The sequence below is a fragment of the Rhipicephalus microplus genome, chromosome 10 (genome assembly GCF_043290135.1).
Source record: "Rhipicephalus microplus isolate Deutch F79 chromosome 10, USDA_Rmic, whole genome shotgun sequence".
Classification (NCBI taxonomy): Eukaryota; Metazoa; Arthropoda; class Arachnida; order Ixodida; family Ixodidae; genus Rhipicephalus; species Rhipicephalus microplus.
In genome coordinates, this window is record NC_134709.1 from 93,995,581 (window position 1) to 94,017,792 (window position 22,212).

Below are 22,212 nucleotides of genomic sequence, written 5' to 3' on the forward strand. Positions count from 1 at the left end.
GCTGTTGGCGAGTTCCGCAGCAACCTCCATGCCCTGTTCTGTTCCTTTCGCGCATTCTGACACTCAGTGTTCCACCACGGAACATGTCGTTTGCCGGGCAGTCCAGATGTTTGTGGAATGCACTTGGTTGCTGCGTCAGTAAGAAAAGCTGTGAAGTACTGCACAGCTTCATCTATGCCTAACCCGCAGATGTCAGTCCAATTTAGCCGAGTAAGCTTTTGAAATTGTTCCCAGTTGGTTTTGTTTACCAGCCATTTGGGAACATGTGGAGGACATTCATTTATTATTGGTGTACTCAAAACTAAAGGGAAATGGTCACTTCCATATGGATTATTTATGACTTTCCACTGAAGTAATGGCACAAGTGAAGGAGATGCGATACTGAGGTCTATGGAAGAGTAAGTTTTGTTGGCAAGGTTATAGTATGTTGCCTCTTTCCTATTCAACAGACAAGCACCCGATGAAATGAGGAATTGTTCAATGAGGCGACCTCGGGCATCACAGCGAGAGTCACCCCACAGACCATTATGTGCGTTCAGGTCCCCAAGGACCAGATAAGGTTCAGGTAATTCGTCTATTAAAGACTGGAATTGAAGTTTTTCGAGACGGTTGTGCGGAGGTATGTACAAAGAGCAGACAGTGAGAAGTTTGTTTAGAATAACTGCTCGGACAGCCACCGCCTCGAGGGAAGTTTGAAGGGGTAATTGTGTGCATGCTATACCTTGACTTACTATAACCGCTACACCACCGGATGGTAGCATGGCATCATCTCTATCCTTTCGGAAGATTATGTAGTTACGTAAAAAGTTTGTGTTAGTTCGTTTTAAGTGTGTCTCTTGTACACACAGCACTCTTGGATTGTGTTTATGGAGGAGTTCTTGTAAGTCATCGAGGTTTCGCAGAAGGCCTCGGATGTTCCACTGTAATATTTCTGTCTGCATATATAAACAAAAGAGATGCTGCTGTGTGTACAAAGAGTATCCTGTGTTAGAGTGAGCTTGTTAATTCAGGTGGCAGGACGGTCGTCCGGCCCCGTTATTGGTTTTTTGTTTTTCTTGGCACGCTCCAAGGAAGCGCGCCGCTCTTTTGGTACCAAGGGTACCGTTGTATCCATTGCCTCCTCAGAGGCACTGGATGCCCGCACATGCGAGCTGGTGGTTCGGATTTTAGGCCTCGCCTGGTGAGGGGAGGCCTTGAGACCGGAGGACCCTGGAGTCTCCGACCTCAATTTGCTTGAAGGCGGAGTAGACTGAACTACTGCCGCCTTGGGGGCAGGCGCCACAGCCGATGGCTCGCTCTGCGCTGGCCGAAGGGGTGGCGAGGGCTGGTGCGGCGTTGCCCCCTGACGCGCCGCATCAGCATATGTTGCGCCGTAAAATGGCGACACTCTTCGTCTTGCTTCTTTGAATGTGATGTTTTCTTTGACTTTAAGAGTGATGATTTCTTTTTCTTTCTTCCAGTTAGGACACGAACGCGAATACGCGGCGTGTTCCCCGTCACAATTCACGCAGTGGGGCGTAGTAACACAGTTATCAGATAGGTGGCCGTGGCTACCACATCTTGCACAAGTTTCCTGACCCCGGCAGTTCTGCGAGCCATGACCAAATCGTTGACATTCATAACACCGTCTTGGATTGGGAATGTAGGGACAGACAGATAGTTTGATGTAACCTGTGTCTATAGATGAAGGTAGTGTGCTAGATGCGAAGGTGAGTATTAAATGTTTGGTAGGTATTTCTTTGTTGTCTCGTCTGATGACGATTCTTTTCACATCTGTGACATTTTGCTCTTTCCACCCTTCAAGCAGTTCCTGTTCAGACATTTCAAGAAGGTCTGCTTCTGAAACAACTCCGCGTGAGGTGTTCATTGATCTGTGAGGTGAAACAGATACTGGGATATTACCAAATGCTACGAGACTGCCAAGTTTTCCATAGTGGTGTTCTTCAGGCAGCTCAAGGAGAAGGTCTCCGCTAGCCATCTTTGTAACTTTGTATCCTGGGCCAAAGACTTCAGTCAGAGATTTAGCAACAAGAAATGGAGATATGGCTCCGGCTTGTTTTGTTGGGTTTTCGCTGTGCACAACATGGAATTTGGGAAAGCATTGTCTGGGTTGGCTGAAAATTGATATGTCATCGGTGCGTCCCCTCTTAGGCGGAAGACGATCTAGGAGACGGGGAAATGCAGGTGTTCCCATAGTAGTGTACTTTTTTTCGGCAGCAATGGCGACCACCCACCATGGAGTCCAACCAGGGGACGCTGAAGCACTTAATAGCATAAGGCTGCAGACGCCAGCCGTACATTGCCACTATAACCAAATATAACTACTCAAGGTTGAGTAATTACACAAGGTTAACCCTTGCCGCCAGGAAAAATCGGAAGTAAATGGAAGGGAGAAGAAGACAGGACAGATTTAAAGACGAAAAAAGACTAAGATGTAGGAAGAGAGAGATAGGAAAAGGCGACTGCCGATTTCCCCTGGGTGGGTCAGCCCAGGGGTGTCGTCTACGTGAAGCCGGGGCCAAAGGGGTGTGTTGCCTCTGCCGGGGGGCCTTAAAGGTCCAATCACCCAGCATTGGCTCAACCCCCAGGATCCCCTTTTCCCCGGACACGGCAAAGCCACACACGGCTAGGCGTGGGAGGGAGCCGAAACTCCCTCGTTAGCTCGCGTCCGTGGTGTCGCTACACACCAAACGCCTACTTACGCAGGCGCCCCTGCGGGGCACAGTGCACTAATGCTTAGCCCTATTATTGTAGGCATGGTTAGCTGAGTTGGTTAGTCACAACAGGAATTTTTGTTTGTGTTGTGTAGGGTGACTGTGGCCGCTAGGTTTGGCGGCAACAGGAAAGACAGCTACGAACATGTGATGTGTGGCCGCTCCACCTGGCGGCGTTGAAGTGGTCCCGAGTTGTTTTTGATACGCATGTTCTCAGTTGGTGTTTGCCGGCGGAGTGTGGCCTGGCGTAAATAAACGTTCGTGTTCCTCAACACACAATCTGTAACACTGGCGACGAGGATGGGATAGGTCGGCATGACGTCCAGCGCGGCAATGGAGGACGGGCGGAACCCCGGACAACGGGAGGCCTCCAGCATTGGCTCCCTCGAGCAATTCAACTTGTCACAGCCGGACGAGTGGGAAGACTATGCTGAGCGGTTCGAATTCTTCCTGGAGGCGCAGGGCATTACGGACGCTGGAAAGAAAAGGTCGACGTTTCTCAGCCGTTGCGGGGCCGCGACGTTCCAGTTGGCCAAGGCCCTCGTCGCGCCGGACCAGCTGAAAGATACGCCGTACGAGGACATCATCACTGCCCTTCGAAATCATCTTTCGCCGAAACCACCGGAATTGGTGCGGCGATATGAGTTCCATCGCAGAGAGCAAGCAACCGGTGAGTCCATCGCTGCATACCTCGCGGCTCTGCGAACGACTGCACAGCACTGCAACTTCGTTGACCTTGATAAGACACTCCGAGACCGTTTCGTTTTTGGCCTGAGGAACGATAAAGCTAAACGGCGCATTTTGGCGAAAAAAGAAGTGTCGCTCGCCTGCGCCGTCGAGGAAGCTACCGCCGCTGAGGCCATCGACCGTGAGGCCAGCCAGTTGCGACTAAACGCAACCGCGCCGCGTACCGAGCCAGTGCACCAGGGAACGGTCGCCGACTGTGGAGAGGACCAGGACGGCCTCGAGGAATGTGTTCGTCAGTTACGTGCAGACACCAGTCAACGCAGGAACGCAGGACTGGGGGGCGGATCTTGTGCCGGTTGTGGGGGGCCGCACGAGCGCCGGTTGTGTCGTTTCCGTGATGCCCAATGCCGAGGTTGCGGAAAAACAGGGCACATAGCCAAGGTCTGCCGGTCTCAACGGAAGCGGGACCGCCGTGCAAATTTTGAGACAAACGACAGGACGGACAATTCGCGGACCACTCCGCGTGCGAGTACCTCATACTGCGACAACCTCACGGAGACCGCCATCCACGATGTGCCCCAGCCCGGGACAAAGAAGATTCACGTTGCTGTCGAAATCGAAGGTGTGGAATGCGAGATGAAGGTGGACTCGGGATCCACGTTTTCGCTCATCTCCGAGGCTACGGCCAGGCAAATCTTCCCGAATGGGCGCATCCCGAAGTTGAAGCAACTCGACGTCGTTATGAAGGACTATCAGGGAAACTGCATAGCAGTGCAAGGGATGGCCACAGTTACAGTAAAATTCAGGGGTTTTGCTGGCCCACTGAAACTTGTCATTGTCAAAGGGCAGCGTCAAAGCCACCTTGGACTAGACTGGTTTCCAGCATTAGGAATTAAGGTCACCGGAGTGCATCGCATGGACGAACTGGCCACGGCATTTGACAAGCTGTTTGAGGAGTTTGCTGTTGTCTTTGACGGGGGACTGGGGTGCTACAAGGGACCACCTGTGAAGTTGGCCTTGAACCCGGAGGTGGTGCCAGTCCGCCTAAAGGCAAGGAGGTAGCCCTTTGCACTGCGCCAAAAGATCGATGCCGAGCTTGACAAGCTGCTACAGCAGGGTGTTCTAGAGCCAGTGGACTGCGCGGAGTGGGAAACCCCTATTGTCACACCATTGAAGGGAAATGGAGACATCCGCATCTGTGCAGACTACAAGTGTACCATTAACAAGGCCCTCCAGCAGCATGCATATCCGGTGCCGGTGGTCAGCCACGTATTGGCTTCTCTCTCAGGCGGAACCATTTTTGCAAAGCTCGACTTGGCCCAGGCTTACCAGCAGCTGCCTGTCACCAATGAGTCTGCAGCAGCACAGACCATCGTAACACATCGTGGGGCGTTCAGGGTACGCCGATTGCAGTTTGGTGTCAGTGTCGCACCTGGCATCTTTCAAAATCTAATGGAAACCCTCCTACGTGGAATACCAGGTGTAATTCCATATTTTGATGATGTGCTAATTCCAGGGGCGTCAGGTCAAGAATTGCTCTCTCGCCTTCGCGAGGTCCTTCGCCGTTTCCAGGATGCTGGGCTGAAGGTAAAAAGAGAGAAGTGCCAGCTGGGTGTCGCCCAAGTCGAGTTCTTGGGGTTTCGAATAGACGCCGAGGGCATCCATCCGACCCCAGAAAAAACACAGGCCATTCTTGGTGCACCTCGCCCGTCAAACAAGACCGAACTCCAGGCATTCCTGGGACTGGTGAACTTCTATCATGCGTTCTTGCCACACAAGGCCACTGTTGTGGAACCACTACACCGACTTTTGGACAAGAAGGCCACCTTTGTGTGGGGTTAAACACAACAAAGAGCGTTTGAAAGCGTGAAAGAACTCTTGGCATCCAATCAAGTCTTGACGCATTATGATGAGAAGCAACCTCTCATCCTTGCCTGTGATGCGTCCCCATACGGAATAGGAGCTGTGTTGAGCCACCGATTGCCCGGCGGCACAGAAGCACCGGTCGCCTTTTATTCAAGGACCCTGTCGAGTGCAGAGCGAAACTATGCACAGATCGATAAGGAGGCACTTGCCGTGGTTGCAGGCGTAAAAAAGTTTCACGACTACCTGTTTGGCCGGCCTTTTCAGATCCAGACGGACCACAAGCCACTGCTCGGGTTCACGTCTGACCGCCAGACACCACAGATGCTGTCTCCGCGGATGCTGCGCTGGTCTATTTTCCTGAATGGATACCAACATACGCTGTTCCACCGGGCTGGGAGGCACTTGAGCCATGCGGACGGCCTCAGCAGACTGCCCTTACAGCACCAGTGCCACGATGACCCCTCTCCCGCAGAGGTTGTCATGCTCCTGGATGCGCTGCCAGAACCACCCCTCCATGCAGCGGACATTGCCACCCACTCTGCCAAAGATCGCACCCTTTCACGTGTTCTTAACTGGGTCTGGAAGGGGTAGCCAAGGGCAGCATGGGCCCAGAGTTTTCTGCCTTCACATCAAGGCAGCACGAACTGACTGCCCACAAGGGTTGCCTACTCTGGAGTGACCGTGTGGTGATTCCACAAAAGCTGCGGTTCCGGGTGCTGGAAGCACTGCATTCTGGGCACCCTGGTATTATCCGGATGAAGGCACTTGCCCGCAGCTATGTGTGGTGGCCAGGCATGGATGCTGCCATCGAAGAATGGGTCCGATGCTGCTCCTCTTGTCAGGAGACGCGGCCAGAGATGCCTCGAGCACCCGTCCACCCTTGGGAGGCGTCTCGGAACCCATGATCCCGCCTCCATATGGATTTTGCCGGTCCCTTTCAAGGGCAGACCTTCTTAATCGTCGTGGATTCGTATTCAAAGTGGCTGGAGGTCATCCCAACATCCTCTATGACGTCACAGACAGTAATCAGTGCATTACAGAAACTGTTTGCCACGCATGGTCTCCCAGACACCATTGTCTCAGACAACGGAGCTCAGTTTAAGTCCACAGAGTTTCGAGAGTTCCTGGACAGCAATCTGATCCGCCAGGTAACTTCGGCACCATTCCACCCATCTACGAATGGCCAGGCAGAAAGGATGGTACGCACTACCAAGGAAGGCCTATCTCGCATCATCCAGGGGAACTGGGCACGGCGCCTGGCAGATTTCACACTGCAGCAGCACGTAACCCCACACATGACTACGGGGCGATCCCCGGCCGAGCTCCTGATGAGCCGCAAGTTGTCAACGATGTTGAACCGCCTGCACCCTGATCGGGCCCCAGAGAAGTCCACACGGTTGGCAGATTCCCCGTCCAAACCACGCACGTTTCAGCCTGAAGACCCTGTCTTTGCACGTAACTATGCTCAGGGGCCTCTGTGGATTCCAGCAGTGATCTCCCGTGCAACCGGACCAATATCTTATGAGGTCACGGCCCCTGATGGTCGAGTACTGCGCAGGCATGTGGACCAACTCCGTCACCGGACGGTCGGGCCTACCCAAACGGCGGGTGCAGAACTGCCAGGACCGCAGCCTAAAAGACGACCGATGTCAACGTCTACCCCTGAAGGCTCGAGTTCTGTCCCGGTGGCCCCTGAAGGCTCGAGTTCGGCCCCTGTGGAGCCAGACGCACCTGGGGAGCAGCCGACTCCTGTGGTTAGCAGTGTGCCCCCACAGGAGGGCGGAACCGTTCCACTGACTGTCCCAGTGGAGGCAAATGGCGAGCCTTTAGTGCCACCACTGTGCCTTCGTCGCTCGCAGCGTGCTCGGGGAACCCCGCACCATCTAAGAGACTACGTACTGGCCCTGGCTGACTGCTGAGTTCAAACTTGGAGGGGAGGGGTGTTGTGTAGGGTGACTGTGGCCGCTAGGTTTGGCGGCAACAGGAAAGACAGCTACGAACATGTGATGTGTGGCCGCTCCACCTGGCGGCGTTGAAGTGGTCCTGAGTTGTTTTTGATACGCATGTTCTCAGTTGGTGTTTGCCGGCGGAGTGTGGCCTGGCGTAAATAAACGTTCGTGTTCCTCAACCCACAATCTGTAACAGTTTGTGTTTTCTGAAAGCTGTATAGCGTCATGACCAACAGTGGGGTGCACACGTTGTAAGCGCTCGCTTCTCGTCTGTTGTCGGCGCTTTGTTTGCGCGAGCGAAGCATTCCGCCACCTTGTAACCCGCAGCTAGCGTGTTCCTTTTTGCGCAAAAGAGGTTAAACAATGTGTGCCGCGCTAAGAAAACGTTTAATGCGCTTGGTATAAATTAAAATAAAATTCCAGAGTGCTCTAGATGCCCCATTTTATTCACCAGATTTTGTAGCTGCGACATGAGCTAGCTCCCTTAAAGATAGTACCTGTGCGTCTTGTAAATGCATGATGAATTATCTACCCTTTTCATAGCCCATTGGAGCTGGCTTACCCGGTGTACAAGTAACTAAAATGGTGTGTCCATCTTCAACAGTACACTTTCTTTCTCCCTACAGATGCGTCAAATGCGGGAAGGCGACCAGCAGTTTTTTTTTTTTAAGTTTTACCGCATGTAACCCGCGCTGTTCGACAAGTTGCTGGGCTTTGTTGCTGCGGACTTGACACAGCAGCACTTCATACGAGAGCCCCTGGAGCCAGGCGAAAGGCTTGCAATAACCTTGAGGTTGGTACAGGTTGCCTTCTGATGCTGATGCAAGAACATAAACATGTCAGTGAACAGATCATAGATGCATACGTCAGCTTATACAAATGGCTTTTGCATTGTGAAATGGCGAAATGGGCGTTGCAATCATTCATGCTTTCTCACATTGGCCAAGTCTTCAAACTTTTTTAATATAGATGCCCTTTCGTGTCAGAAAGCAATATTGCCATTTGCTTGTTACCTAAAGAGGCAATCCTGTTCAGAGTTTGCATGTTATCAAACACTTTTGTTGCAGTTGTGCTGGCCATGTATTGTGAATCGGAGGAGAAATTACTTTTTCTGTGTTGCAGCTACCTGGCTTCAGGGCTGGACATCTGCAACGTGGCCCTCGCCTACCGTGTCGGCATTGAAACTGCCCGGAGAAGCATTCACGTGACCTGTAGAGCCATTTGGGCTCGTCTGAAGGACCACTTTATGAAGGTGGGTAACGTCAGAGCCTGTATAAAATTTTCTTTCAGCAAATGGTACACTTCATATCTGCAGTACAAACAATTCCTTCGAAGACTGTTTAAATGAAAAAATTTTTATTATTAACAGTGCCTAAGGCAATTGTGATTAGCAAATACAATATATCCCTATGGGCTTTGAAAGCCTGGTGAACTATGTCTATTTGATTACTCTGGTTTTCAAAATGCAGTAATCACACCTTTGTGTTGTCGAAATAAAAAATGGGGTGGTAAAATGCACTGCGTGGACCGTGTACAACTGGGCAACAAAAGTGACACCATGCCTTCAGCATGATTGGAAGCTTACACCTTGTACAAAATTTGGTTCACCATGCCGTGGATCCATGCCCAAAGAGCATGCACAAGAGAAAAGTGAATGTCATTTTTTCACATTCCACCTCACAAAGATATTTAGCTAAAAATAGGTCTGTTCGGCCTACTAGTTTGTTCCTGGTTTCCAATTTATTCCAGATACCAACCAAGGCTGACTGGGCCAAGATTGCTGGCGACTTCACCCGGCGTTGGCAGTTCCCAAACTGTTTGGGGGCTGTTGACGGGAAGCACGTCGCCATCACCCGCCCGCCGAAATCTGGAAGTGCCTTCTTCAATTACAAGGTAAGTCACTCTGGCCATTTATGCACGTATACTGAAACGAACAGCATTAATGCGGGAGGGGTAGTGTGCCCTTGTCTGCTGGAGAATGTGTGGTGGCAACATAGACAGCCAATGTGCACCACCCATTTGTAGGGGTGCGGTGCCAGTAGCGTAACTGTGACAATTAAAAAAGAAATGTTGCTAAGTGCAGTGGTATAAAAAGTTGTCTTATTTATTTTCATTTCAGTAAGCTTCCAAACTCTGTAATGCAGGAAGTTGCCTAAAATTCTTCACCCCTTTCTTAAATTACCTTCTAATTTAAAATGCTTGGACAACGTCCAGAGCCTTGCCCTGCAATGCTATACTTTTTTTTTTCTTATGTACCACTTTTGAATGGTGCACATGGGCTCCAGAAAGCAGGGGAGAGAGGGAGACAGAGAAGGGGACTGAGCTCGCAGTTTGCCAAAACGAAGGAATACAGCCCCGTGGTCTAAGTCGTTTTGCCAGAATACTTCATGTATGCAGTATTCTTCCAGTGCTGCGGCAGGTACTTATGACAGCTTGATTTGATGTTTACTTTGAAATTTAATTTCAACAGAGGTGTTTTTCAGAGCCCTTGCGGCTAAATTAAATTATCACTGTGCATGCCAGAAATCTTTCACAATGAGCTGGTACAAATAAATGCGTGGCCAGCTTAGGTGATTTTGTAAATTTTGTCATACTTTTTCTTTGTAATCGCTTATTATTGTAGGTCCCACCTACACATACAACTTTACATGTGCTAATGTTTGGTCTGACGCCTACTGCTGCAGGGCACTTTCTCCATTGTGCTGATGGCCGCGGTCGACAGCTCTTCGAAGTTCGTGCTGGTCGATATTGGGGCAGAGAGCCGCCAGAGTGTTCAAGAACACGAAGTTTGGGAAGGCCCTAACCGAAGGGCAGCTTGACATCCCCTCACTGGGGCAGCTCCCAGGCACCACAAAGGTGAAGCCGTACGCTTTCGTCGGGGATGAAGCGTTCCAGCTGCGGCGTGACTTTATGCGCCCTTTCCCTGCTAGACTCCTTGAAGATGAACGAAGAGTGTTCAATTACAGACTAAGCCGAGCACGGTATGATATCAGGCACTTTCTTTGGGTATGCTGAGCCTGCCATACTCCATTTTATACAAACACAGAAAGCACTTGAAGTAACGTTTAATGCACACTTCGCAGCAAGACATCGATGAAGAAAAATAAAAACAATGAACACAAAATACATAGCTTAAAAACAGTGGCTCTAATTTCACAATATAGTGCATATAGTCAACCCCGTAGCTCAAGAACAGTGGCTCTAACTTGCGGACAAAGCAGCTGAACGAAAAGAGTTCAGAGGAAAAACATCTAAAAACAGAAGGGGCACATAAAAAGCTCACCACACTTAGTACAAACCATCATTATGACAAAACGATCTCGCAAGCACAAGTCAAATTGAGGTGTGCACCGTGCACAATGTTTATGACCCCATCTCAATAACAAGTGTCCTTTACCCAGCTCAGAAAAATAGGGCATGCGTAGCAACTTGTGCGACTTGTGATTAACCTTACATTACAAACATAAATGCTGATTTGAATTAGCTGTTCACGTTGCTTCTCTAGAAGGCCGTAGAGAAATAGGTGCAAAAGATTTCTTTATGTACAATTAATGAGCATAGGGCTTTTATTCTAAAAAACGCGAGCTTATGAGCACTGTGCCCATTTTACGTTGCCATTCTTGTAGCTGCAGTTTCAAAAATAGTCTAATGAATCGGCTTTGAAAGGTGGCTGCTTCTAAAACCTGTTTTGTACTATTATTTCATTTTACCAGGAAGTGTGCTGAAAACACCTTCGGCATCACAGCGGCCAGGTGGCGCATACTGCTCCGCACCATTCAGCTTCTCCCCAAGAATGTGGATTATGTAGTGAAGGCAGCATGTGTACTGCATAATTTCTTAGCGGTCCTAAATGAGGAATCGGACCAGATACTCGACCAAGAGGACAGGTTCGGAAATGTGGTTCCAGGACGGTGGAGGCAGGGCATCCAGCAGACGTCGGGGCAGGGGCATGTGGACCCCTGCTATTTCCCGCTTCAGGGATCCCAGTCACGGAACTTCAGTGCAGATGCTGCGGATGCCAGGACGCTTTTCTCGGCCTACTTTTGCGGTAGCGCTGGAGAGGTACCGTGGCAGTGGCACCAGCCCGGAGTCTCCAAACAAGGGGCCCTGAAGCGCTTGGAAGAGCAGAGGCTGCACCCATTTTGCTGAAGGTAAGCTTCTCCTTTAATAGCAAAGACACCCTGAATCATGTTTAGCCATGTATTGTTGGCCCACTCATATTGCACCATACCTCGTATTGCAACATGCCTCATTCTCTATGCCCACGCTTTGTCAGCTCTAAGGACAAGAAGCACGACACTTCAGCTACTGTTAAATTGCTGGATCACTTCCAGAATCTTCATGCGCATGCGCAAGTAGTCTTCCTCTTTTACTTTTCTCATTGATTTCACGAGCGACAATGCAAAATAATGATGGTCGTCCTTGTCCTCTAGACTGTTTGTAAGTTTTCCAAGGTGCTCTACAAGTAAACTGTCATTGTCGTCTTTCTTTTGTCTTTTTTTGGGTGGCTGCATCACAGACATCTGGCAAGGCTGGACCGCTGGCTTTCCAGTGACGTTGCCGCCAACCCAAGCGGTGACGCAGTTCCCAGCGGTGATGGTGCCGACTCACTTGACTGCATCGCTTCAAGGTATGACATTCCTGGTTCCAGTAGCGACGGACTACACTCAACTGACACCGCCGGCGCTGGACAGAGATCGGCGGGGTCATCAGTCTGATCTAACTCGATGGTGTCAAACTGGCTCGGACACATGTCTCTAAAAAGGGTTTCCGGGGTCTCCTGCCGTGCCACCTGTCGAACATCCTCCTTCCTTTGCCTCCTCTGGGACTCGAAATTTCCAGAAGTCCTGCACAGCAAAAATGAAGGTGTATGTATTAGGGTATAGGTGTGTAAAAAAGTGTCAATGTTTGCCCTGAAAGATGGCAAAATATTCCCACTGTTAAGGGGAGACGCGGGTCGAAAAGTCGCGGTTTTCCGGAAAATTTTCGCTTTTTTTTTTCCGGCTGTATTGGCATCCTTGGACTATAATCTATTACTTCTGAAAATATCAAGCTGAAATTCGCACGAGAAATTATCAAAAAATGCTTCCAAGTGGGCAGCGGTGACGCGATAAATGCGCGAAAAACGGCGAAAGTTCGTGTCGTCCTGTCGCGAAAACGACGCGTTGGCCGCCATTTGCAATCATGCACGCATGCTGCGAAGGCCGTATCCTTCATAATCCACTAGTAGCCAGTCTCGTGCCTTCACGCAGAATAAACAAAAAACGAGAAAAACAACGCGTACGTCACGCGTTTTGAATATCGCGGCACACAGCGCGAGGCCGCCATTGGACGGCGGTGCGCTCCACGCTCCTCCCCCTCCTATCTCTCCGGCAAAAGAGCGAAGCCTCGGGCGTCGCGATCGAGTTTTTCTGCGTTTCTCTGCATTTTTGCATCATGGCAAGCCCGAAGAAGTGCAGTTCAGATAATCGAAAGTTCAGAACTCGCCACAAGTATTGAGGGAAACAGCGTGGGACGCTTCGCAAAGCGACAGCGAACGACGATGTCGCCCCCGACCAACGCTCCAACTTCGGATAGGCCTAACACCGTCACCGAACCCTGCGACAGTGGTTGTGAAATAGCCGCTGCCGTGCAATTCGTCAGTGCTTCCCAAAGGAAGATTGGATTCTTTGAGAGTGAACGTAGACCGGTAGATGCTGCTACTGCGAACATGCTGCTTTGCGAAATCGATGCGCTGACGGCACTTGTGGTGGGTGCGCAACGCCCAACCTGCCGCGAACGGAAGCTCGGCGTGCGAGAGGCAGCTGGAAAGCGCAAAGGACCTTCGGCATTCCTCGAACTGTGCTGTCAAAATTCTGATTGCCCTGAATCTGCACTTTCGTTCACGCACACGTCGAGACGTACTGCTTCGGCCGGGGACCAAGGAACGAGCGCTCGTTTTGACAGCGGCAGCTCGCGTGACAGCTTTGCTGTAAACGTGAAGGCAGTTCTGGCAGCACGCGCTATAGGCGCAGGCCACGACCAACTTTCACGATTTTGTGCGATTCTCGGTCTTCCGAGCCCGATGCATCACAAGACATTCAACGGCATTTGCAAGAAGCTCCATGGTGCGGCGATGACGGTAGTGAGCAAAAACTTGCACCAGGCACGAAACATCACGAAGGACGCAGTCGGCGGCAGAGATGTGCCAGTCATGTTTGATGGCACCTGGCAGAAAAGAGGTCATAAAAGCCACAATGGAGTGGGCACAGTCGTGTCCCTGGACACGGGGCTCTGCCTCGATTTTGAAGTTCTTTCGAACTACTGCCATGCTTGCAGTATACACAGGGACCTTGGGGAGGATGAAGAGATATGGCGAGCTTTTCATCTTCCAGTTTGCCAAAAAAACACTGACTGCTCATCCCATGCAATGGAACCTGCGGCAGCTGTCAATATATGGCACAGGACCTTGTCTTATGAAACTCCACTGGGATTCACCAGCTTCCTAAGTGATGGTGACAGCAAGGCCTACACTGCAGTCTGCGAGGCAAATGTATACTGTGACACCCCCATTGACAAAGAAGAGTGCACGAACCACGCTGCAAAGCGCTTGGGAACTGTTCTACGGAAATTGGCAACGCCACTGCCACGAGGCAAAAAACTGAAAGATGCGACAATAATAAAACTACAAACATATTACAAGATCGCCATCACGAGCAACAAGGACAGTGTCCGAAATATGTACACTGCCATATGGGCATCGTATTTTCATTGCTGCTCCAGTGATGGTGCCAGTAGCCACAACTTTTGCCCAGCAGGACCAAATTCGTGGTGCAAGCACAAGCGTGCGGAAGTACTGGGGGAGCCTGCACCAGGCCACACCCCACTGTTGACGAAAGCTCAAGGATTGGCAATTATGCCTATCTACAAGCACCTTACAGAGAAGAAACTCCTTATTCGGTGCCTTCATGGCAAGACACAGAATGCAGCCGAATCGCTGAACAGCAAGATATGGCTGCTATGTCCAAAAACAAAGTTCGCCTCCAGAACAACTGTGGAGACAGCCACCACTCTTGCTGTACTCTGGTACAACAAAGGCCACAGGGGCTTTGAAGAAGTGCTCGAAGGCATTGGAATTCTCCCCTCACAAGATCTGGCCACACATGATGACCACTGTGACGTCATGCGCATCAGGAAGATGAACCTGAAGCAAACTGCAGAAGCGAGGGCACACCGTCGCAACACAGCGAAGAGAGCTCGTGTTGAGGACACTGACCGCAAGAGCCGTGAAGGACCAAGCTATGGTGCAGGGGACTTCTAGACACTTGCAGTGCATTCAAGGCAAGGTACTTTTCATTGTGCCCCAATTTGATGCAAAAAGAATGATTTCCTAATAAATGCCAACTATGCGAACTTTCAAACTTGTTTTTCTCATTTTCATTTTTTCTGACAGTTTCACGTTTTCCGGGCAGCCTTTTAGAAACTTATATTCATTGTATAGTAACGAAACTTGGCACACATATTCTTCAACACATGCAGAATGCAAATATCTACTCTAAATTGCAATGCCTACCAGCATTAGTTATGAAAATATTAGTTTATTGTTTCAATACAATTTTCATTCAATACAATTTTTTTTTCTTGGTTCCAATATTTCTGTGACATATCTATATAGATATTTGCACTTTTCAATCTACCAAGAGTCAAATAAGATCAGACACGGTGCTTTTACTGAAAGTTTAGTACATAAAAGAGTGCCCGCAAAAAAATGTAACTTTTTGCTATTGTTTATGGCATAACTCAATAATTATAGCAGCTACACAAAAAATGATTGCATATTTGAAATCTGCATGAAAAACTATACTAATAACAAACTTTTCAAGTCTCTATTACTGGAAATAAAAAAAAGCTTTTTCGAGGAGCGTCTCCCCTTAATAATAAATGTATGCTGCTTACAACCATAGTTTGTGTACTAGCACACTCATTGCTGCATTGTGTTATACAGAACGCCTCATGGATCTCGCATGCCATTCTGAGTTCCTTTTTTAACTTGCGGCTGCCGGCAGACCCTTTCAGCAAGTTAGTGTGTTTGTTAATGCAACGTCAAACATGCCAACATTCCCCAATGCGCCTAGGCCAAGGTAGGCTATTTGCACAGGGCTAACCCTTGCCGCCGAGAAAATTGGAAGTAAGCAGAAGAGAGAAGTAGACAGGAAAGCTAAAAAAGTAAGAAAGAAGAAGATGTAGGGAGACAGAGATAGGAAAAGGCGACTGCCGATTTCCCCCGGGTGGGTCAGCCCAGGGGTGCCGGCTACGTGAAGCCGGGGCCAAAGGGGTGTGTTGCCTCTGCCGGGGGGCTTTAAAGGTCCAATCACTCGGCGTCGGCTCAACCCCTAGGATCCCCTTTTCCCCGGACACGGCAAAACCACGCACGGCTAGGCGTGGGGGGGGTGTAGAAACTCCCCCGTTAGCTCGGGTCTGTGTTGTCGCTACACACCAAACGCCTACTTGCGCATGCGCCCCTGCGGGGTAGCACTCTAAATAGAGGAGTCAATATGACAAGAAAATAAGTAGGAGTGCTGCCTCTTTATTATTGTTTAAAATTAGTTTGTGGACTCTTGCATAAAATTACCCAGCTCCAGTAGGCAAAAGCTAGACTTGAAGGGCTGATTATGGGCAAAAGTGGAGCCACCAACTTCCATGAATTTTGGTCAGATTGCAAAATTTCACCTACCTGAAAACACAGCATATTTTTCTTTCTTTAAGGGAGACTTTGCCTCCCCTTTAGACTGATTAGAGGCTGCGCCAGTAGCATTTCTACCAACTAGGTCGGCTGTATAAAAAATGGCAACGGCCGCCTCATGAACGAAACAGATCTCTCTTTTCAAGCCCATTAGGTGATTGTACAACCTCTTGGGAACGGCCATTCCTTTACTTCGATGCACTTATAAAACAAGTCAAAGATGATGTGCACACATCAGTTTGTCAATGCACATTGCCTCATTAAAGCAAAGCAATATACCTTGAAGACAAAGCATACTAGACATTTATGATACCTCTATGTCAGTGGGCACATAATTGATAAGCGGTACAGCCTCCCTCACACTTGAGTGGGCTAATTCAGGGCTGTCTGTGGTCGCTGTGGTGGCTCCAGCGTGCAGCACATAGTAGTGGCAAAGGTGCAAGTCGTTTCTGTTTTTTAGGCTTGCGGCTGCAACACCCGCAAAGGACGAGATTTTTTATTGCACCCTTAATTGTAACGGTAGCATCCTAGGTGTGCATGGTCAAATAATATATATGATAAACATAGCATGCAGTTGAGATATGCAATAAAGTGTAATGATACATTGCCTGTCACGCCTCAAAACCATGGTGTGATTATAGGGGATGCGGTAGTGGAGGGCTCAAGAAATTTTGACCAAGTGGTGCTCTTTTTAATATCCACCACGCTGTGAAAGTTGTAAAAGCACATTTACAAGTGATTAGAAAAACATGCATGCATCAACTTGCTGATGCATACAACCTTATCAGCAGTGCATTACAACAGCTTATAAAGAAATGATAAACCTGTTTGGAAATTTTGGCTGCGAAGGGCATTTTTCAGTAGGCTTATTCTTTCTAATACCTTTGTATTTTGATCCCTCAGCATATATATTGTCTTCTTTCAGAAGCTCTTTCTCTGTTCTTTTTTTTTTTTCAGCATCAGCAAACAGCAGGCCTCGCTGCTGCTTCTTAAAATGGTTGCTGACGTGCTTTGTCTTCTGCTTAACAGCAGCTTGACGTGTTTCTTACAAGTGCAGACAACCCAACACACAAATTTCACTGCTAGTTCGCAAGCACAAACAGGGCGTGTATCCGCACAAGCAAAAATAATTTTAAACAAGTCAATTGTACAAAAAAAATGTGACTAAGCTGTGCTCATACCACGATAGAATAAAATAAAAATAGCTCTTCAGCATACTGCAACTTTACTACCACCTTCATTGAACGCAGTTACTGTAAAGTAGTGTCCCTGTGCATAGCCTTTGAGATGGCAAATGTGCAATGACGGGCGCACAGCGGCAATTTCAAAGGTCATGCGCTGTGTCGCCATATTCGCGTTGGTTAGGCTAAGTGGCATTAGCCGCCACCCATTTAAAGGGTACAGTTACAGAACACCTACTAGGAACAGCCATATCAATCCATTCATCCATCCATTTATCCCATCATTATGGCTACAATCATCTATCTAGCCATAATGGCAGTCAGCGACCACCATGGCGACTACCACCTTCCTCCGTGGCGACCACAGTACAATACACCATAAGCACACGGGTAGATAGCACACGGGTCAACACCGCATATCGTGATCTCGCGGCACATGTTATAGTTTTCGGCAAAATACGCGCCGCGTGCTGAACGTTCAAGACACAGCAAGCAGGTTGTGAATGTGAAGCCTTGCTCGATGTAATGGATCTTTACCCGTTTACTTATCAGTCCCGCAGCCTCATTTTGCGTGGACACCATCAAGCGCCTATTTGAAGTTTGTGTCAAGTTCGACGAGAGATGCATTCAACACAACCCCAACCTCAATCGAAAAGAAAAAAAAACGCTATTTGGAGCCTGGATCGCAATATGTAGTACCTCGGACAAGGAGCGGTGGAGGCACATTCGGCCAACCAGCTACACACAACAAGAGCATTCCTCACTCTTTAGCTGGTAATCGATGTTCTGGAGTAGCGGTATCAACACGCGAAGTCTGTGTGATTCGCATGGTTTGACAGCAATGAAAATTCTGATCCCGACAACACGGCCTAGAGGAAAACTCGCTCAGCGATTCCGACCGGACTGCAGATGCGGCTCACGATGATGTTGGCATAAGAGACACTTTTTAAATGCAACAATGGCATGCATTTTACACTGGTGCATGTTAATAAACTGCCAGGCTCTGTGTGTTCATGTGTGTGAGGCGTACATCTAAATTATTCAAGAACACACCTCACATTGGTATTTGCTCAGAAACAGAGGAAAAACTTGTGCTTCTGCCGAAGGATGTTGAACACTGTGTTTGCACATGAAAGTTGGATGTGTTTGATATGTTGCTGATGTACCAAACTTGTTTAAAACTTGTGACGCATATAGCCAGTCCAATATGAGTTTGGCTTGATCTTTTCTATTGTTGTTCTCTTCACAACTTAACTTTTCTCATGATAGGCAGTTTCGTGTGTGTGTGTGTGTGTGTGTGTTACATTGAGTTTTATGACATAAAAGCAACAATGGCTATGATGCACCAGACACTAGGCGATTTTGATAATAGGGCTAAAATATGAGATGAAAAACAGATTTCTGTTTACAGTTTGTTTAAAACGCCTGCGACCTCTAGAAACCAGAGAACGTCCTCTATGGGGATGATTGCATTTTCCGATAGTATTAACATTGGGTGGAGAGGTGTTTGTGTTCTGTAAAATTGTTTAAAATAAGCCTGTCTTCTTTTTTCAAAGACTGGGCATGTGTGCGTGTGTGTGTGTTTACAGTTAAATGCTTTAGCCTTAATTAGTACATGCTTTTTGATTTATCAATCTTATGAGGATTACAGGCAAGTATTAAACAGGTCTGTGCCACCGCTTGGGCTTTGTGAAAAGATACACCAGTGAATAACAGATGCTGCTATCAACATACCAGCCAAATCTTGCAGCTGCAAGTGACTTTTTTATATAGATTCCATATAGTTGGTTCTGATGCCACGAAGGCCGTACCGGCACATGATGTGCAAGTGCTGCACAGCCTTCATGGCAGGAAAGGCGCACGAGCATTCGTGAACGTGAGGCTGTGTAGATTAGTCGCAGGTTGGACTTGTTCATTGTTTTATGTGTCTGTACCCTTGTGTATTCAGAAAGCCAGCTGCTGCTCGCTGCAGCTGGCTTCCTGTCTGCAGTGACACCACGCCTGCGGTTTCAGTGGCTTCTGGCAGGAATAGAACAGTTTCGACCTCGACACTCGTGCTCCTCAGGCTGCTCATAAAAAGGAGGAAGCAACTACGCGAGCAGTGGCAAACTCGCCGTTGGTGGATCGCCTTGTTTTTTTGGCACGTAAACAAGAAGGCCTCTCTGCCATACTGCGGTAAGTTCTTCAGTACAGTGTCTTTCTTGACCTCATTCAGTCTATTTAACGTGACGTGCTGTTCGATCACTCCTGACTGAAATAAACAGCAATGACACCTATAACATAAAATAAAAGCAAAATAAATAAAGCCAATAATACGAAATACAAATAAACGTGCAAAGGTAAGAAATAAACGAAGTGAATGATGACGTCTTTGATAATGGAGCACTTATAATACGTATGTTGTATTCAAACTCCATGGCCACTTGACGCGTTCGATTTTAGTAGCGAGTGCACAGGCAATTGGGAAATGTTCCATGTGTGCCCAAGCAAACTTCCATGCATTTATTCATAGGGCAACTTGATTGATTGATTGATTAAAACTTTATTTTTGTCCTGAGAAGACGCAGAGGAGACCCTGCGCCACCCGGCTAATCCCACGTTGGGACCGTCAAGCCGAGCTTGGCGTCAGCCACAAAATGAAAGCTGCAGAGATCAGGGATTTGGCCTTGCGAGAGGTACATTGCTGGTTCCCGTTCGTTTTGTTTTTTCTCAGTAAAATCTGTTCAATCACTGTAATCTGGTTTTGTTTTCAACAGATTAAACGGATGCGCAAAGGCGATCATGGATCTTTTTCAGGTTTTTTTGAACGACGCCAGCACTGTTTGATGTGCTGCTCAGCTTCATAGCTCTGGACCTGACGAAAATCCACCTGTTGAGGGAAACTCCCGGCTTGAGGTTAGTGATACTGAGGTAAAACATGCCACATAGCATTACCTGAATGTAAGTGCCCAAAAAGATAGCTTTGAATCACTTTATTTGTTCATTGTTTTATGTTTATTGTTTCAGTTACCTTGCATCAGGGCAAGATATCCCCTCTGTTGCTCTGGCATATCGAGTGGGAATTGAAACTGCCCACTAATGTATTCACGAAACGTGCAAAGCAATCTGGGAAAGGCTAAAAGATCATGTTATGAAGGTAAACGGTTCACAATTCCACTTTATTGTTGGTTACCTGGTAGGCAAGCGTGGAAGCAGCATGGATAGGTTCAGCCTTAAAGTGAAGCGAGAACTTATAATCAGAGGGGAGATGGTGTGTATTTCTTGATTGCTGCAATACATGTTCAAAAAAGCCCGACTAACAAACAAGTTATGTCAAGAAAATTTGGTTGCGTTGAGGTATACGCCTAGATTTGAGCCATCATGGTGGATAGACAGCAATTAATTGCTTTCTAATACAAGCAGGGAACGCATGATAGACCACAATATGCATTGCAAACTCATGCATCCAGAATAAATGCTCACTGCTACCCTGCTGGTTTCTTGAAACACTATTCACTTACCACTCTTTTGCCCAGAGAGTAGACCACTCTTTTGTGTATTTGTTACTTCTAATATCTTGCATGTTTCAAAAACGTGCATGTCCCTCATACCACTCACTGCTCCTAACCTTTTGTCATACTTGGCTGCACTTCCCTACTCTTTGTATCCCCCTTTTTTTTTTGCAATCTAGCATACCCTCCCAAAATGTGATGAGCCCAGGCCCACTTTTTCTCTAAATTCCCAACAGGATACCAGCAAGCGCTGCTTGCTCTGTGATCCTCCAGGATGTAACGAGGATGAAATGTGTAGTTGTACTAGTCATGTTTTAAACTATGTTAAAACACATCTGTAATTTGAACTTCTTTTACGGCATAATTCAATATTTTTCTTTCTTTTTTGTGTGTGTTTTTCTTTTTTTGAATACGCACTGCAAATTCATCAGAGTTCCATACTCTAACTAGCCCAGCAAAATGTTTAGGTTACTTTCTCTCAGCCATGAATTGTTGGGGAGCTTTGTGGACTCACCTGGATTGTCGCTGTGCATCATCAGCTAAATTTTTTATTTATGCTTACACAAATACTGTAGCAGATAAGTGCAACATGAACATAGAAGAGCAGATCAGAAAACCGAAATCACCAGATAGGCAAAATGAGGTATTGGTCTAGTTGGTTTTCGGACAATTCTAAACAACAGTAAAATTACAGGGTTCACAAAGCTAGAGAAGACACATGATGTGAAGCACACATGAGTGGTGTTGCGTCTTTCCTAACTTAATGCGTCTTTCCTACTTCATGCGTCTTTCGCAATTTGGTATACTGTACAACTTTACTGCAGTAAATCACCAGATTGACTGCCTCTGTTTAATGAGGGACCCTTGCAATACGAGAAAAAAAAGCGGCATGAGTCACATGACAGCAGTGTAAAGTATGTGGCTTTATATTCAACGGGATCTGCTGAACACCGTTTTGAATATCACTGCTTTTAATAAAGTGCTCTCTGTATATTTCTTTTGTCGCATGATAGGTTTTTTCTGGTTGAAGTACGACATTTTTTGTTTGTACTTTCAGACACCTACCAAAGCAGACTGGGAATGTATTGCTGAAGGATTTCACTCACAGTGGCAGTTCCCGAACTGCTTCGGTGTTCCCGAATTGCTCATACCTATGAGCCACTATGGTCTGCGAAGTCCTAGTGAACTGTCCTAAAGTAGCAGATGATGTAAGCGGCATCCTGTGTTTCATGGCCAGTGACTAGCAATGAGCTGCTTAAAAATGACATTCACTAATTTCGTTCATTTATCACCCTATTCCTTGTCGGCTGCGGGATAAAAATTTCTACTTTGAGCTGCAGTTCGCCTTGCCTTGTGTTAGTTGATTTCTTACTTTTTTTTATTCTACCACAAATCTAGTTATGCAGGGTGAAGAAAAATGCACATCTAGGTGACTGGACCAAGATTAAAAAATGCTCTAAACTATGTCAATATTCTCGATTATCAATTGCATGTGTAGAACAGATGTTTTCAGCATTGACTTCATAAAGATGATGATGATGATGTTTTTTGGCGCAAAGGCCATTTGATGGCCAAAGAGCACCAGTTCATGGGACAAGAGAC

The 22,212-nt window shown here is 47.7% G+C and overlaps 1 protein-coding gene and 2 long non-coding RNA genes across 3 annotated transcripts in view; 2 read left to right on the forward strand and 1 right to left on the reverse strand.

Moving 5' to 3' along the window:
- The first annotated feature begins 3,029 nt into the window (after positions 1-3,029).
- LOC119181585 (uncharacterized) lies at positions 3,030-5,858 on the forward strand. Its single transcript, XM_075874723.1, has 4 exons — positions 3,030-4,439; positions 4,485-4,799; positions 4,974-5,238; positions 5,362-5,858. The coding sequence occupies exons 1-4, from the start codon at positions 3,030-3,032 to the stop codon at positions 5,856-5,858; spliced, it is 2,487 nt and encodes an 828-aa protein (XP_075730838.1).
- Positions 5,859-10,265: 4,407 nt separating this feature from the next.
- The window catches only part of LOC142774800 (uncharacterized), a 109,722-nt gene continuing 97,775 nt past the window's right edge, over positions 10,266-22,212 (reverse strand). Inside the window, exon 3 of the long non-coding RNA XR_012886564.1 lies at positions 10,266-12,063. This is a non-coding gene — a long non-coding RNA (uncharacterized LOC142774800). The remainder of the gene's footprint in view (positions 12,064-22,212) is intronic.
- Positions 19,159-19,978, forward strand: LOC142774802 (uncharacterized). The gene is made up of 3 exons (XR_012886566.1): positions 19,159-19,294; positions 19,681-19,794; positions 19,876-19,978. It is a non-coding gene; the product is annotated as an uncharacterized LOC142774802 (long non-coding RNA).

Coding starts and splice junctions, on each gene's coding strand:
- LOC119181585 (XM_075874723.1), top strand. CDS start 3,030: ATGACGTCCAGCGCGGCAATGGAGGACGGGCGGAACCCCGGACAACGG. Junction 4,440..4,484: donor TGAACCCGGAGGTGGTGCCA/GTCCGCCTAAAG, acceptor CTGCGCCAAAAG/ATCGATGCCGAGCTTGACAA. Junction 5,239..5,361: donor GAAGGCCACCTTTGTGTGGG/GTTAAACACAAC, acceptor CATACGGAATAG/GAGCTGTGTTGAGCCACCGA.